Source organism: Panthera onca, chromosome D3, assembly GCF_046562875.1.
Source record: "Panthera onca isolate mPanOnc1 chromosome D3, mPanOnc1 haplotype 2, whole genome shotgun sequence".
Lineage (NCBI taxonomy): Eukaryota > Metazoa > Chordata > Mammalia > Carnivora > Felidae > Panthera > Panthera onca.
In genome coordinates, this window is record NC_138350.1 from 6,573,265 (window position 1) to 6,587,931 (window position 14,667).

Sequence of the window (14,667 nt, forward strand, 5' to 3'; positions counted from 1 at the left end):
GGGGTGGAGGGTCTGTACAGCTTCCATCAGATTCTTTTTTTTTTTTTTTTTTAACGTTTATTTTTGAGAGACAGAGCACCAGCAGGGAAGGGGCAGAGAGAGAGAGAGGGGGAGACACCGAATCCGAAGCAGGCCCCAGGCTCTGAGCTGTCAGCACAGAGCCCACGCGGGGCTCCAACCCAGGAACCCTGAGATCATGACCTGAGCGGAATTCAGAAGTCAGATGCTTAACCGACTGAGCCACCCAGGCGCCCCAGCTTCCCTCAGATTCTTCAAGGTGTCTAGTAGACCCCTGATGAGACTCAGAACCGGTGTGATGTTGGTTTTCCCTTCAAATTTTGCCTCTTTGTCTTCGAAACGTGGCACAAAAGGCTTTAACCTTTTTCTGTCTGCTTAGGGTTTTGTATTTGCCCAGAAGACCCCAGATGGGAGAGGGGCGCCGCATGGCAAGGGCAGTAGCCTCCCGGGACACACTGGGGCCCACGCTCCGCGGTTATCGGCTGTGGGGTCTTCGGGCTCGCCCACCAGCCTTTGGCCACCAGGCCTATGTACCAGCGGCCCTCGACCTCCACAGGTCCTAAAACATCCTTCCCCACGCCTGCGGATCTGCACCCTTCCGGCTGCTCAGCGAGCGCAGTCTCCGCAGGAAGGGGCGGGCACTGCCGGTGGCTTTGCCGGGGCCCCGCGTTGCCATAGCGACCCCAGCCGGGCCAGGGACGCCTAGGCGCGAGCTGCACTCGGCGACTGAAGCTGGAGGCTGAGACCCCACCGCTCTCGCCCCCCGGGGCTGAGGATCCAGGTTCCGCCTCGCAGGTGAGCTGGCGCAGGTGAGTGGGGTGGGGGCTCGGGACGGACCCTCAGCCATCTGGGCCCCGCCCCTCCACCTTCCGTTGTGGTTTATTGCGATTTAGTATACAAACTACGGGGCAGAGTCCGCGCACCGCCTCATAAGGCTTCCTTTCCCTGTCAGTGGCTCACATATTAAGACCGCAACCTCCTCTTGAGTTGAACCTGTGTTCCCGGGAAAGTGTGGGACAGAGGATGATTTTATACTACACTGATGAGGCCTTAAGTAACACCCAGTGACATCGTAAAAAAGTTATTAGGTTCTAGGTTCTCTTACACTTCTGAGTAAGCCAAGGAGAAAGTGTCAGTTTGGGGGTAATATGACACTACCAACTTTCTGAACATTTGCTAAACTCAACTTCAGTAAGCCACAATATCTAGCTAAGACTTAAGTTGGTTTCTTTATAGTATTTCAATTTTTACAGTACCTTCCCCTTAGGGTATCTGACGCTCCTTTTCCATTTATAGTAATGACATGTGAAGTCTCTTTCTTCACATGATAAATATATTGATTTTTAAAAGTGAATTAATTTACATATAAAAATCCATCATCATACAGGTGGTACTAGGAAATGGGAGGGGGAAAAAAACACATTAAATTTAAGGCCTGAGACTGTTTACTCCCTCCCAGCTTTTCCCCTTGCTGTTTTCTTTACCAGGAGGGACTTACCCTGTTCCTAGGCACGATTGTCAAAATAAATGCCAGCCTGTGTGCTTGGTCAGCCTGGTCAGACTCCTGGAGACCCTGCTGTAGCCCAACAGAAGGAACTTCTTGATGTGTGGGCCCAGTGCAAAATGGAAAAGGGGGCCCTCACCCACAAAATATTAAGAATTAAAAAACAGTGGGGGACCTGGGTGGCTCAGTCGGTTGGGCGACCGACTTCGGCTCAGGTCATGATCTCACAGTTTGTGAGTTCGAGCCCCGCGTCGGGCTCTGTGCTGACAGCTCGGAGCCTGGAGCCTGCTTCGGATTCTGTGTCTCCCCCTCTCTCTACCTCTCCCCTGCTCACACTCTGTGTCTCTCTGTATCTCAATAATAAATAAACGTTTTAAAAATTTTTTTTAAAAATAGAATTAAAAAACAGTGACATCAAAGGAATAAACCAAGCACAGGCCCTTCTAAGGGTGGGCCCTGTTCGACTGCACAGGTTGCATACCCACAGGTTTCTGGCTGTGGGTGGTTGGATGCTTGAGATACCATGACCTCCTGAAACCTGCTCAGCCCAGAGGTCATTCTAATTGGTCAGTTACCTATCAGGATATTGGTTAAATATTTCACTCTAGCCCCTTCTGCCAGCTCCACTGGCACGTGTGAGTATTGCCCAAACCCATGGAGCAGGATAGATGGTATTTGCTGAGGGGAAACAGATCCCCTGATTGGGAGGAGACCATTTTTATCACCTTGCACGAGCTGCGCCGAGATGCACAGATAGACATGAATGTCCTCACTGGAGATCTTGAGGACATGAAGAGCACAGGTGGTGGGGTCCCAGACTACAGAGGGACCTTAGACCACCCAAAGATTCCCTGCAACCCCATCAGGCGTGGCAGGAAGGAGAGCCCTGGTCTGATGGGAAAACCTAAGCAGGTATAAGGCAGACAAGTAGAATATCCGGGCAGAGGGCAGGGGTCATAGATAAAAGGATGACCATCCATCCTGGTGTGCCTGGGATCAGCCCAGTTTTGGCACTGAAATCCAAATTCCTAGGAAACCCCTCAATCCTAGGCAAACCCGGACAGTTGGTCATCTGAGATGTAGTATCCTTAGTTGGTGGGCTTTCCTGACACTTCAAAAGCCAGGCCCTCAGCCTTTCCAGTACCCGCTAACGGATAAGGCAGGACCAAAAGAACTACAGTATTGGGTGCTGGGTGCAGAGAAGGTGTCCCTGTGGGCTCTGCTACAGCAGCTGTCCGCCAGACAGCTGGCCTGGCTAGCTCTTCTCCCCCCAACTCTCCCTGAGTGAATCCCACTGCTCACCACTGGGGGCTCCAGGCCAGGCTCTAGACTTAGGACCAGCATCCACTCTGACTGGTCATATTGGTTATTAAATATGTGACTTTCAACCATCGGCGGGGGACAGCTTTGTCATCACAAACCCCCCTGCTCTACTGGTTTCCCTGGGTTCCCAAGCAATTGTGCCATCAGACCCACCTCAGGGAGGCCCTAGAGATGCAAAGGAGATGACAGACACGGGCCAGTCTAGTGCAGAAGGATCCCCCCCAAATGGCTGCTCATCTGCCCGGGGACTCCAAACACACATGACTCACACCATTTGGGCTCAGACAAGTGCCTCCCCAGGAAGCCCCGGGATCCTGGCATTACTAGGGACACACTGAGCCCCTGATGTCCCTAACCCTTTGCCAGCACCTCTGGTCCCGCAGAAGCAGCCAACATGCCTAACTCCAAGTGCCTGCAAAAGTCGGAGCCCCTGTGGAAGGAGTGGGACCAGAAGGCCCAAAAGAATGGACTGAGGCACCAGGTGAACGCTGTCAATGGTGACTGCTATGTGGGCCAATGGAAGGACAATATGAAACATGGTGAGTGGGGGATCTTCAGGGGCTTGGGAGTATGGAGTCTGGGCCATGGTGGGTGATGGGGGCCAAGGAAGTAGCTGGCAGAGCTTGTCAGGGACGTAAGATATCATAAGATATGTCACCAAGGCTCCCCCAGGGGGTAAATGCTGCTGACCTGGACCAGCTGGGGGCCTCCACAGCCTGGGGCTCTGGAACCAAACTCAACCCTGACTTTAGATGACCAGGGACCAGCGCAGGACAAAGTGGTCTTGAGATACCAACCATAACCACAGCCTGGGTTCTAGGGACTCCGGCATAGTCCTTACCCTCTGAGACCTGGGCTAAGTTGGGCCTGGTTAGCAGGAGGAAAAGGAGCCCCCCAAACCACTTGCAGTGGTGATTCAAAGAGCTCTGATGTGGGGGTCTGACCAGTAATGAGTGAGAGAGGACACACACACACAAGCACATACACACACAACTAGCTGGGGCTTCAAATTTAACTGTAGCTTTAACCAGCAAACAGCATGGGGGTCCTTGTGGTACAAAATCAGCCCTGAAGAAAATCAAGTGTTTTTAAGTTTTATTTATTTAGGGGCACCTAGATGGTTCAGTTAGTAGAGCATGTGACTCTTTTTTTTTTTTTTTTAAGTTTATTTATTTATTTTGAGAGAGAGATAGAGAGAGCGAGCAGGGGAGGGGCAGAGAGAGAGGGAGAGAATCCCAAGCAGGCTCCATACTGTCAGTGTGAAGCCTCATGCGGGGCTCAAACTCACAAACCATGAGATCATGACCTGAGCTGAAACCAAGAGTTGGACACTTAACCGACTGAGCCACCCAGGTGCCCCAAGCATGTGACTCTTGATCTTGGGGTCATGAGTTCAAACTCTTGTAATCTCTACACCCAACATGGAGTTCAAACTCATGGCCTCAAGGTCAAGAGTCACATGCTCTTCTGACAGAGCCAGCCAGGCATCCCCCAAAAAACAAATTTTTATTCCAAACAGATGGTATGGCTTCTCACTCAGGATTTGAAATCCAGATGCTATGTTCTTAACCACTTTTCTGTCCTGCCTTCCTGAGTTAAGCACTTTGGAGTCCATAAAGCTGGGTCAGAATCTCAGCTTCACCAACTCTGGCCTTGAGGAACTAATTACCCCACTCTGAGCCTCAGTGTTCCAATCTGTAAAGTGGGAAAATACATATCAGTAAAGATAAGAGATGACGTCTATCAAGTGTGTAGCCCAGGGTCTGTACAGAAGGGGAACTTCTTGAGTGTTCTTTGAGGGCTGAGCGTGGCAGGGATCGCCACTCCTGAGAACTTTCCTTGTCCGGAAGCACTCCAAAGCTCACCCCACCCAATGTGCGACACAACACCACCACTCAGCACTGACTTAAAGGCCAGAGTTTATGCAGCTACTCCGGGCTTTGTGTGCAGTTAAAGATGCCTGTTTGTGTGCTTTAGTCCCTGTGGGCAGCAGGTGAGGTAGACAAGGCCCTAAACTAGGAATCAGGATCCTGAAGTTCCGACCCTGGCTCTACCACTGAATAGCTGTGTGATTTTGGGTAAGCCATCTCCCATTCTCTGGATCTCAGCTGCCCCACCTGTGATATGAACTCATGGGTTGACAAGGCCCTCTGAGCCCTTCTTCTGTGTGAGTCCTGCCTCCCCTAGGACCCTGGAGGCATAGAGCTGATTGGGCTGGGGCTCCAGAAAATGGACCTGTCAGAGAATCCAGACCCAGCCTCCCCTCTCTTCAAGACGTGCCTTTGACCACGCTGACAGGGGATTGCTGTGGTGTAAGCAGCCTGGAAGCAGTCAAAAGTCATCATCATTCAGGGCAAGGATTGGAGTGGCTAGTGCTTCCCCAGCCTGTTCATTCATTCACTCTGCTAACACCCATTGCACTCCTAGTCCATGCCAGGCCCTGTACTGGGCATCTGCTTAATGCCAGCCCCCAGGGAGCTCCAGTCTCACAGAGAAGCCACACAGTAAGTAATACCCCATTTTAGAGAAGAGGAAATTGGGACTCGGAGAGAAGAAATTATTTACTGAGGGTCACATACCTATGTGGTAAATGACATGGAGGCAGAAGCCAGCCTCCCAGAAAAAAAAAGGAAACATGCTGTCTCGAAAACTCAGTGACTATGTATGCGACATGACATGTCAGTGACATCTCAGTGACATGGTGGAGAACCATGGGGACGACTATAAAGCTATGGCCTAAGATGAGGAGAGTTACTGTCAAGATATCCCAAAACAGATTCAGAATAAGACCAATGTCTATAAGCATTTTTACCCAGCAGAGTGGCAATCCTTCCTCGATTCTTTGCAGAAGAATAAGATAGAAGTTGAGTGATTGAGGGGCGCCTGGGTGGCTCAGTTGGTTAACCATCTGATTCTTGATTTCAGCTCAGGTCATGATCTCATGGTTTGTGAGTTCAAGCTCCTCATTGGACTCTGTGCTGACAGCACAGAGCCTGCTTGGGATTCTCCCTCTCCTTCTCTCTTTGCCCCTGCCCTGCTCATGCTCTCTCTCTCTCAAAATAAATAAACTTAAAAAAAAAAAAGAAGTTGAGTGATTGGCTTATGCCTGTCCCAGGCTGAGACCTCCTCCTGGACCAGAGAAGCTGGAGCCAAAGTGTAAGATTTTAGGCAAGGAGAAGCATGTGGCTAGATCTCTCTCTCTCTCTCTCTCTCTCTCTCTCTCTCTCTCTCTCACACACACACACACACACACACACACACACACACACACTCTCCCCTCTGGGGAAGGAACTGTCTCCCAGACGCTTCTGAGGGCCCTGGGAAAAGCCAGAACCTACTGTTTTCAGAGTGGATGGTTTGTTTATATATAGTCTGTACATAATAAAACAAGGCTATTTTGCATCAAAAAAATAAAAATAAAAGTGTGGCATCAGGATGTGAAGAGGGCCAGAGAGGAGACACAAAGGCAGCCATGAGAACACAGAGAGGTGATATTTGAGCTGAGTGCAAAAGGATAAGGATTCACTTGGTAGAAGAGCATATCTTCTAGATGGTGGAATCAGAATGGAAGGCTTTGGGCTGTATTGTCTTGTTCAGTCTTGTTTTTGGAACTGACTGGAAGCCCATGTGCCCAGAGCAGAGAGAGCCAGGGGAAAGGGCAGGCAGGGCAAGGTTTCCAACCACGAAGGACCTTACTGGGGCACATGGGGGGCTCAGTTCATTGAGCATCTGCTCTTGGTTTCCGCTAGGGTCATGATCTCATGGTTTGTGGGTTTGAGCCCCGCCTAGGGCTCCACACTGCCAGTACGGAGCCTGCTTGGAATTCTCTCTCTCTCTCTCTCTCTCTCTCTCTCTCTCTCTGCCACTCCTGCACTCTCTCTCGCTCAAAATAAGTAAATAAACTAAAAAAAAAAAAAAAAAAAAAAAAAAAAAAAGGACCTTTTAGGAGGTGGTAAATTTGCCGTCATCCCAGAGGCAAACAGTCTCATTAGACCAACTTGAATCACATGCCCTTCATTGAACCAATCACAGTGGCCCGGGCTGATTGGCTAGCCTTGCCAGGGGGAGGAGTCTGATCCATACAAACCTTAGGGATTGAGAGTTTGGGAGGTGCTGGTTCCCCAAAAGGAATAAAATTAGAAGGAGGACAGGTATAGACAACCCAGTGAGGGCTCTACCTCAAGGGCAAAAATAATTGGTAACATCTTTCCTATTTGCAGGCACTGTTCTAAGTGCTTTCCATACATTAATGAATTTAGTGATAGAACAACCCCATGAGATTCTCTCATCTCCCTTTTACCGATGAGGAGCTTAATAACATTGAGGAACTTAATAACATTAAGTTATTTGTGCAAGATCAGAAAGCTCACAGGGACAATGTTGGATTTGTTCCTGAGCTACCAAGGACCAAGACATGAATTGGCCCATATAGGTACTCCACAAATATTTTACTCATCCTTTTGTTCAACAAATGTCTTTGTTCCGCATGTATTTGTCTCCTGGAACTTGCCAGGCACTGTTCCTCGGTGCTGGGAATAGAGCGGTGAGCAGACCGGACCAAAGTCTGTGTCCTCAGAGAGTGCACATTCTCCTCATGGAGAGCTAGACAATAGACAATAAATGATAAGTGAGTGAATTGTCTGTTAGGTTAGGAGTTGATAAGGGATATGGAAAGAAACAGAGCAGGGTAAGAGAGGAAGATAGGCTTGTGATTTTACAGGGGTTGGTCAGGGTAAGCCTCACTGAGAAAGATTTGAACAGAGACTTGCAGGAGGTAGGGAGTGAGTGAATATTTGGAGAAGAGCATTCTAGGCCAAAGGATAAGCAGGTATAAAGGCCCTGAGGCAGAAGCATATCTGGCGGGATCCAGGAACAGCATGGAAGCCATAGTGGTTGGAGAGCAGTCTGGAAGGTGGGAGTGGAAGACACAGACGAAGCAGGAGTGGTAGGAGAGGGTCCCCATGTGTGTTCTGGAGAACTGAAGAAATATGCAGAATATTTTCTAGAAATTCTGGCCATCTGGCATAATCATTCTGTATTATTAAGAGATAAAGCTAGGGGCACCTGGGTGGCTCAGTCGGTTAAGTGTCCGACTTCGGCTCAGGTCATGATTTCATGGTTCATGAGTTCGAGCCCCGAGTCGGGCTCTGTGCTGACAGCTCCGAAGCCTGGAGCCTGCTTCGGATTCTGTGTCTCCCTCTCTCTCTCTGCCCCTCCCCCGCTCACACTCTGTCTCTGTCTCTCTCAAAAATAAATCAACATTAAAAATATTAAAATAGAAAAAAAGAGACAAAGCTTATTATTATTAAGAGAAAAAGAAGTGGCAGATTTCTACTTGAGATTTGTTAGAGCAATCTGGTTTCAGAGCAAAGGACTGGAGAACTGCTATTTGTAGAAATGGAACTTTCTTGGTGTTTTCCCTACTGGTGGGTGTCTAGAGGCACAGACCCTGGCCCAGCCCTTGAGAACACCAAGGCAGACACAGCATCTGCCCCTCCAGCCCCATGGCTGCTGTGTCTGCAATCTTGGCCCGTCTCTGTGTCATCAGGAAAAGGAACACAGATCTGGAAGAAAAAAGGAGCCATCTATGAGGGAGACTGGAAGTTTGGGAAGCGAGATGGCTATGGCACCCTCAGCAATCCTGACCAAGAGAAGGGAAAGTATAGGAAAGTATACTCTGGCTGGTGGAAAGATGATAAAAAATCGGTGAGTGGTTCCCATCATGCTCTGGGGTGTGGGCCAGGCTGAAACCAGGCTGTGTGTGTGTGTGTGTGTGTGTGTGTGTGTGTGTGTAGGGGGAGCAGTCAGAGAGGCCTGGGAGAAAAGGGGGGAAGGGTTGAGGGAAGGAGGACAAGGGCACTGTGTGCATGGGAGAAGGAAGGGGTGGGGAATCATCAAGGGTTCTCAGAACAAAACCCAGGAAACAGGAAGCAAGAGGAGAGGGCCCAGGGAGGAGCCCATGAAACCCTGTGGCTACAAAAAGCCAGCCAGGCTGTGTGGGGGCCAAGTCTCCTCCCCCATCTCCCCCACTCATTTCCTGGCTTTCTTTTCCCTGGGCATTCCTTTCTAAGAATCCCCCTGCTGTTGGGCCTGAACAAGAAGGGGGTAGGAAAAGTGGGAGCAAGAAAGCAGAGGCCACACCCTTGGCCACAGAACAAGAAAGGAAGGTCCTGGAGGTAGAAGCCAGCCAGAGGCATATCCTCAACCCATAAGTGCCTGACCCCTCACCATAGGCCATAGAGACGGATAATAACACAGTGCTGCTATTGAACAACTGCTATTGCAATGCCAGAATCACAGCATATGATGCTTCAACTAACTCACAATGTCGTCATCATCATCATCACTCATTTTATTCATAAGGAAACAAGCTCAGAGAGGTGAAGTGCCTTGCCTGGGGTCACACACTGCCGGCAAGTGGTAGAGCTCAGGATTTCATGATCTCTGCTCTGAAACTGTTTACTGGCCAGTAGGGAGAGAGGTCCCAAAATAAACAATTCACATTTAATATGGTGTTAGGATAGAGGTTTTCACAGGGAGCCCACAGGAATTGAGAATTCAGGGCAGGCTTCCTGCAGGAGGTGATGCCAAAAGGTACAAAGACTTAAACAGGGAGGGAAAAAAGGAGAAGAGGAAGTAGCAAAGTGGAAGGAGCAAAGAATGTGTCAAACAGCAAGGTGTGTGTGCCCACAGGTAGGAGTGAGGGGGGAGGGGTAGGTGGGGGGCCTTGAAGGCTATGTGGAGAATCAGGATTTTGAGGGGTAGATGGGCTGCTTAACCCAACTTCCTTAGGTGTGATCTGCGGGGAGTCCATGATTCTCTGTAGTTGTGGTGTTCATTTTTCTGGGGAGAAAGTCCATAACTGATGGGATTCTCTCAGAAGCATCTGTGACTTTTAATAGGGTCAAATCAAAGCTGAGGAGAGGGGGCAAACATGATCAGATGTGCGATGTAAAGATCCGTCTAGCTGCTTACTGGGGGGTGCATGAGGAGGGGAGAATGGGAGAGTCGGAGGAACGGGACCCGTGAGGAGCAGAGACGAGATACTGGGCTGCATGAAGGTGACAGCATAGGGGTGGAGGGCAATGGGACAACCCGGGGAGCTTTTTCAATTCACGACCATGAGCTTGGGATGTAGGGCTGAGGGAGGAAACAGGGAAGTAGCCAGGGTGTGGCTTGGGTGCCAGGGAAGATGGGGGTGACTTTCCTGGTGTTGGGGACGCCATGAACAGGGACACCTTCGTGCTTTCAGGGCTATGGGATTCAGTTTTTCGGACCCAAGGAGTATTACGAGGGTGAGTGGTGTGGCGACCAGCGCAGCGGGTGGGGCCGCATGTACTACAGTAACGGCAACATCTACGAGGGCCAGTGGTTGAAGGACAAGCCGAATGGGGAGGGCATGTTGCGCCTGAGTAAGTGCCCCGCCCCAATAGCCTGCTGGCCACGCCCCCACCCACAACCCTTTCTCCAGCTCCAGCTAAGATGAACCACAGGACCAGATCCCTGCCCTGAAAGAATTTATATTCCTTTTTTTCTTTTTTTAAGTTTATTTATTTATTTTGAGACAGAGTGGGGGAGGGGCAGAGAGAGAGGGAGAGAGAGAATCACAAATGGTCTCCAAGCTGACAGCACAGAGCCTGACCCAGCCTCAATCTCACCAATGGTGAGATCATGACCTAAGCTAAAATCAAGAATCTGACTCTCAACCGACTGAGCCACCCAGATGCCCTCCTGGGAGCTTATATTCGAAAGGGGGAGCCTAACAATAAACATCAACAGTTAAGACATTTTCTTATGGTCCTAATAATCATAGTCTATGCTTACACAGCACTGAGCTCACTTAATCCTAGCTATGGTCCTATAAGATAGATACTCTTAGCCCGATTTTACAGATGAACTGAGGTACAGAGAGGTTAAGTGACTTGCTCAAGGTCAATGCAGTCTGTTAGTCGTTAGATCCAAAGTGCTAAGGAATATCCCTTGAAAATAGAAAGGTGTGTTGGATGACAAAGGAGTTGTGGACAGGAGCGATTTAGATTGACTTATGGTCAGGGAATGTCTCCCTCAAGAGGTGACATTTGAACAGAAGACTTGAAGGAAGAGAAGGAACCTGATAGGCATTGAGCTGGGAAAGAACAGAGGAAAGAGTAATCAGTCAAGTAAACTGCCTTAGCGTCAGGACTTAACCCATTCCCTACATAGCAACCAGCATGAATTTTTTACAGATTGGACCTGGTGGCTGCCCTGCTTTCAACCGTCCGTAGGCAGCACCATCTGGCCCTCCTCACCTAATTGTGCTTCCCACGTCTTCCTCTGGGAATCCCTTCATTTCAGCCACACTCGTGTTCTTCCAGTTCCTCCCACGCTTTCTGCCTCAGGGCCCTTGCACTGCAGTTCTCTCTTCCCCGCAATAGAAAGAAGATCCTCCAGGTCTTTGCACTGTCTCCTCCTCAGAGAGGCCTTCCCTGTTCACTCCACTAAAGCACGTTCTCCTCAGCACCTGCTTGCTTCCTTTCCTTGTTAGCGCTAGGTGTATAACCTCGGGCAAGTTTCTTTCTGTCGGTGCCTCAGTTACCTCACCTGTAAAATGGGAATGAGAGTAGTACCCACTTTGTAGGTGCTACGAACACGTCTGGCGCATAGTAGGCTATCTATAAAGCTAGGGCCATTGTCTCTCCAGACTGTGAGCTGCATAAGGACCTGGACAGCGTATTTATTTTGTTCCCCACTGTTTCCCCAATGCCTGGCACATAGTAAGTGCTCTTAGTGAGGACACAGACCAGAGCTCAGTCTCCTGACAACTCAAGATTCCAACTTCCAGTGAGATTTGGCCAAACTGAGGCATTGGGGCCACTGAGGAGGTTTTAATCCAGTCACTTCGGTCTGTCGTCCTCAATCCCCCGGGCACCCAGTGCCGTGCCTGCTTTCAGTGAGCATCTGATAGCCTGCATTTAGCGAGCACCTGCTGCGGCCACACATAGTGTAAGGGTTCTAAGTGCATCATTTCTAGTGGCCCAGACTCTGGAGACAGCTTGCCTGGGTTCAAATCCCACCGCAAGCTCTTACTACCTACGTGACCTTGGGCAATTTGCTTAAACTCTCGCGCTTTGGTTTTCTCATCTGCAAAGTAAGGATAAAAATAAAACTTAAGTAGGGTATTGTGAAGGTTCACTGAGGTTTGTGGAGGGCTTAGCATGGTGCCTGACACGTAATAGTAAGTGTTCGACAATATTCTAGCTCATACTTGGAGGTAGCAAGTGTCAGCAAATTACAATCCTTGAACCAAATCCAAATCCAGCTCCACGTACGTTTTGGTAAGTAAAGTTTTATTGGCACACTGACTTGCTCATACATTTACACATTGTCCACGCTGCTTTCATGATTCGATGGCAGAGTTGAGTGGCTGTGACAGAGAACATGGGACACACAAAGCAGAAAATACCATCTGCCCCTTCACAGAAAAAGTCTGCTGACCTCTGACCTAGAGTTTATCCAGTATCCTTCTAAGCCCTTTCTGTGTTTTGACTTATTTAACCTCCACCGCAATTCTGTGAGGTAGGTGTTACTGTTATTCCCATTTTACAAATGAGGAAATGAGACAGAATGGTCGAGTGATTTGCCCGAGACCACACGGCTGCGAGTGTCTCAGCGGAGAAGTGCTAGCTTTATTATTACTCCTTTTGCAGCACCACCACCACTCGTTGAGCAGGAGAGTTAATTCACGATTAAGAGCGTGGTCTCCTGGGATGAACAGCCCTTGGCTTCAAATCTTGTCTCTGACACTTCCTAGCTCTGTGACCTTGAGCACGTCAGTCAAACTCCCTGAGCTTTCAAGCTCCATCTGTAAAAATGGAGTCCGTTATCCTTCATAGAACTGTTTTTGTGAGGAGTGCGTGAGGTCAGAAACATAGCAAAGAACCATGCGCAGAATGAGTGCTGGAAAAACACTGCCTCTTCATGTCGGTAGCTACATCTTGTATAAATAGGAAACGATGTTGCTCATCCAAATTCAGGCAACTAGTGGAGGCAAGACTTGGACCGGCTCTGATTCCGGAAGCCATTGACACCCCTAGGCTCTGATGTTTATAGTTCGGGCCTCCCAGACTCCAGGCAGCCCAGCCCAGGGCACTCTCAACATCTTGGTCTCCTTCTGGCTTCCCTGTGGGCACAGTGGCATGCGGAGGGGCCAACCTGCTAGTGGGGCCTGGTTAGGTGTGCCCAGCACCCAAGTGACCCTGTCCTTTCCCCCAGAGAACGGGAACCGCTATGAGGGCTACTGGCAGAGAGGCATGAAGAATGGGTCGGGCCGTTTCTTCCACCTGGACCACGGTCAGCTGTTTGAAGGCTTCTGGGTGGACGACGTGGCCAAGTGTGGCACAATGATTGACTTTGGCCGTGATGAGGCCCCTGAGCCCACCCAGTTCCCCATTCCTAAGGTGGGCAGCACCCACCAGGGCCCTGTGGCCACACCCAGAGAGACAGAAAACAGTACCTCCCCCCCCCAACCACCCACACACACCCAGGCACATCCAGCCCGGCCAGGCCTAGCCCAGCCCAGCCCAGCCAGGGAACAAACCAGATTTTGTTTTCAGTCGGGGCATCCCCACAGAGACTGGCAGCTCCCAAGGCAGATAGCACTTCCAGAGTCGGCAGCACCCCACAAGGTGGGCAGCACCCCACAGGATGGCGGCCTGGGCCTTCCATGCTCCCCAATCCAACCCCTTACTGCTTCCCTCCAGATCGAAATTCTAGACCCTAATGGTGTGCTGGAGGAAGCCTTGGCCATGTTCAAGAAGACAGAGGAAGATGAAGATTGATGCCAGGTGAGGGATGGGCATACTTTCCCCCCTCGGATGTGGTTGAGAAAGCTCCTGGGGTCTCCTTTGGCCAAGGGGCTCAGGGGCAGGACCAGAGGGTGGGTTTCTCTCCTCCAATCCAGCAATCCAGCTGGTTCTTTTTGGTTCCTCCCCTTCAAAACTCATTTCCTCAAAGACCAGGTCCCTCCTGAAAGCCCTTAAGTAAGGTAGTTTGCCCCAGGCCTGCACTTGCACATCTGTCCTAGCCCCTCCTGGTGTGGGTGTTAAGTGGGTTCCAGGAGAGGGTGATGATACAGCATCTTTGGGTCACCAGCTGCCACCAGCCCCTTGCCCCTGCAAAGAACACACCAGAGCTTCTGGAGAAATTCAAGCCTCTTGCCCAACTGCTCAAACCGGTGCGGCTTCTGCAGAAGTGAGTGGTGACTCGGGCACACCCTTGGCACCCTCAGAGGGCACCTCACTCCTCCCAGCACTGGATCATCCTCTCCCCAGCTGGCTTTGGGGATCCTCTTGTTACAGCTTTCATTCTGGGCCCCCATTCCTGAGCACGGGAGTATAAAGAACCTGGTGGCTTCAGCCCAGGGCTTGCGGTGTGTGATTGTGGGTGGGGTGGAGAGGGTGGAGTTCTGGGAAGGACTTTAGGTGAGGAAGACAGACATCCCCATGGGCTGCATGGATTTACCGAGGGGGAGAAAGAAGAAGTGTCTCTAGGTCTCTGACCTTTGAGATACTCCAGGGAGAAGAGCCGGTGTCTAGTCACATTGGCCACTAAGATTTGGGGTTGAGACAGAACCTGGCTTCTCAACCTAACACAGGAACACTCAACCTTAGGATCCTGCAGGAGCTTTAAAAGCTACAGACACCCAGGTCTCACATTCAGACTCTGGTCTGTCTGGGGTGAGGCCTGGCCTTCAGAAAGTTCCCCAGATGATTCTAACGTGCAGCCGGGGCCATGAACCCCTGACTTACTGGTTTTGTGACCCTAAGTGACCTCAGTTGCCCCAT

At 50.3% G+C, this 14,667-nt stretch overlaps 1 protein-coding gene across 3 annotated transcripts; it reads left to right on the forward strand.

Moving 5' to 3' along the window:
- The first annotated feature begins 701 nt into the window (after positions 1-701).
- Positions 702-14,238, forward strand: MORN3 (MORN repeat containing 3). 3 transcript variants are annotated; one of them, XM_060612225.3, is made up of 7 exons: positions 702-813; positions 3,212-3,384; positions 8,394-8,551; positions 10,098-10,257; positions 13,097-13,281; positions 13,585-13,668; positions 13,976-14,238. In XM_060612225.3, exons 2-6 carry the CDS (start codon positions 3,240-3,242, stop codon positions 13,660-13,662), a joined length of 726 nt encoding a protein of 241 aa, XP_060468208.2. In that variant the 5' UTR covers positions 702-813; positions 3,212-3,239; the 3' UTR covers positions 13,663-13,668; positions 13,976-14,238. The 3 variants fall into 3 exon arrangements, with proteins under 3 accessions (XP_060468208.2, XP_081646792.1, XP_078291965.1); XM_081790666.1 differs by having other exon boundaries at positions 717-827; XM_078435839.2 differs by lacking the exon at positions 702-813 and having other exon boundaries at positions 2,889-3,384; positions 14,002-14,238.
- Positions 14,239-14,667: the final 429 nt, after the last annotated feature.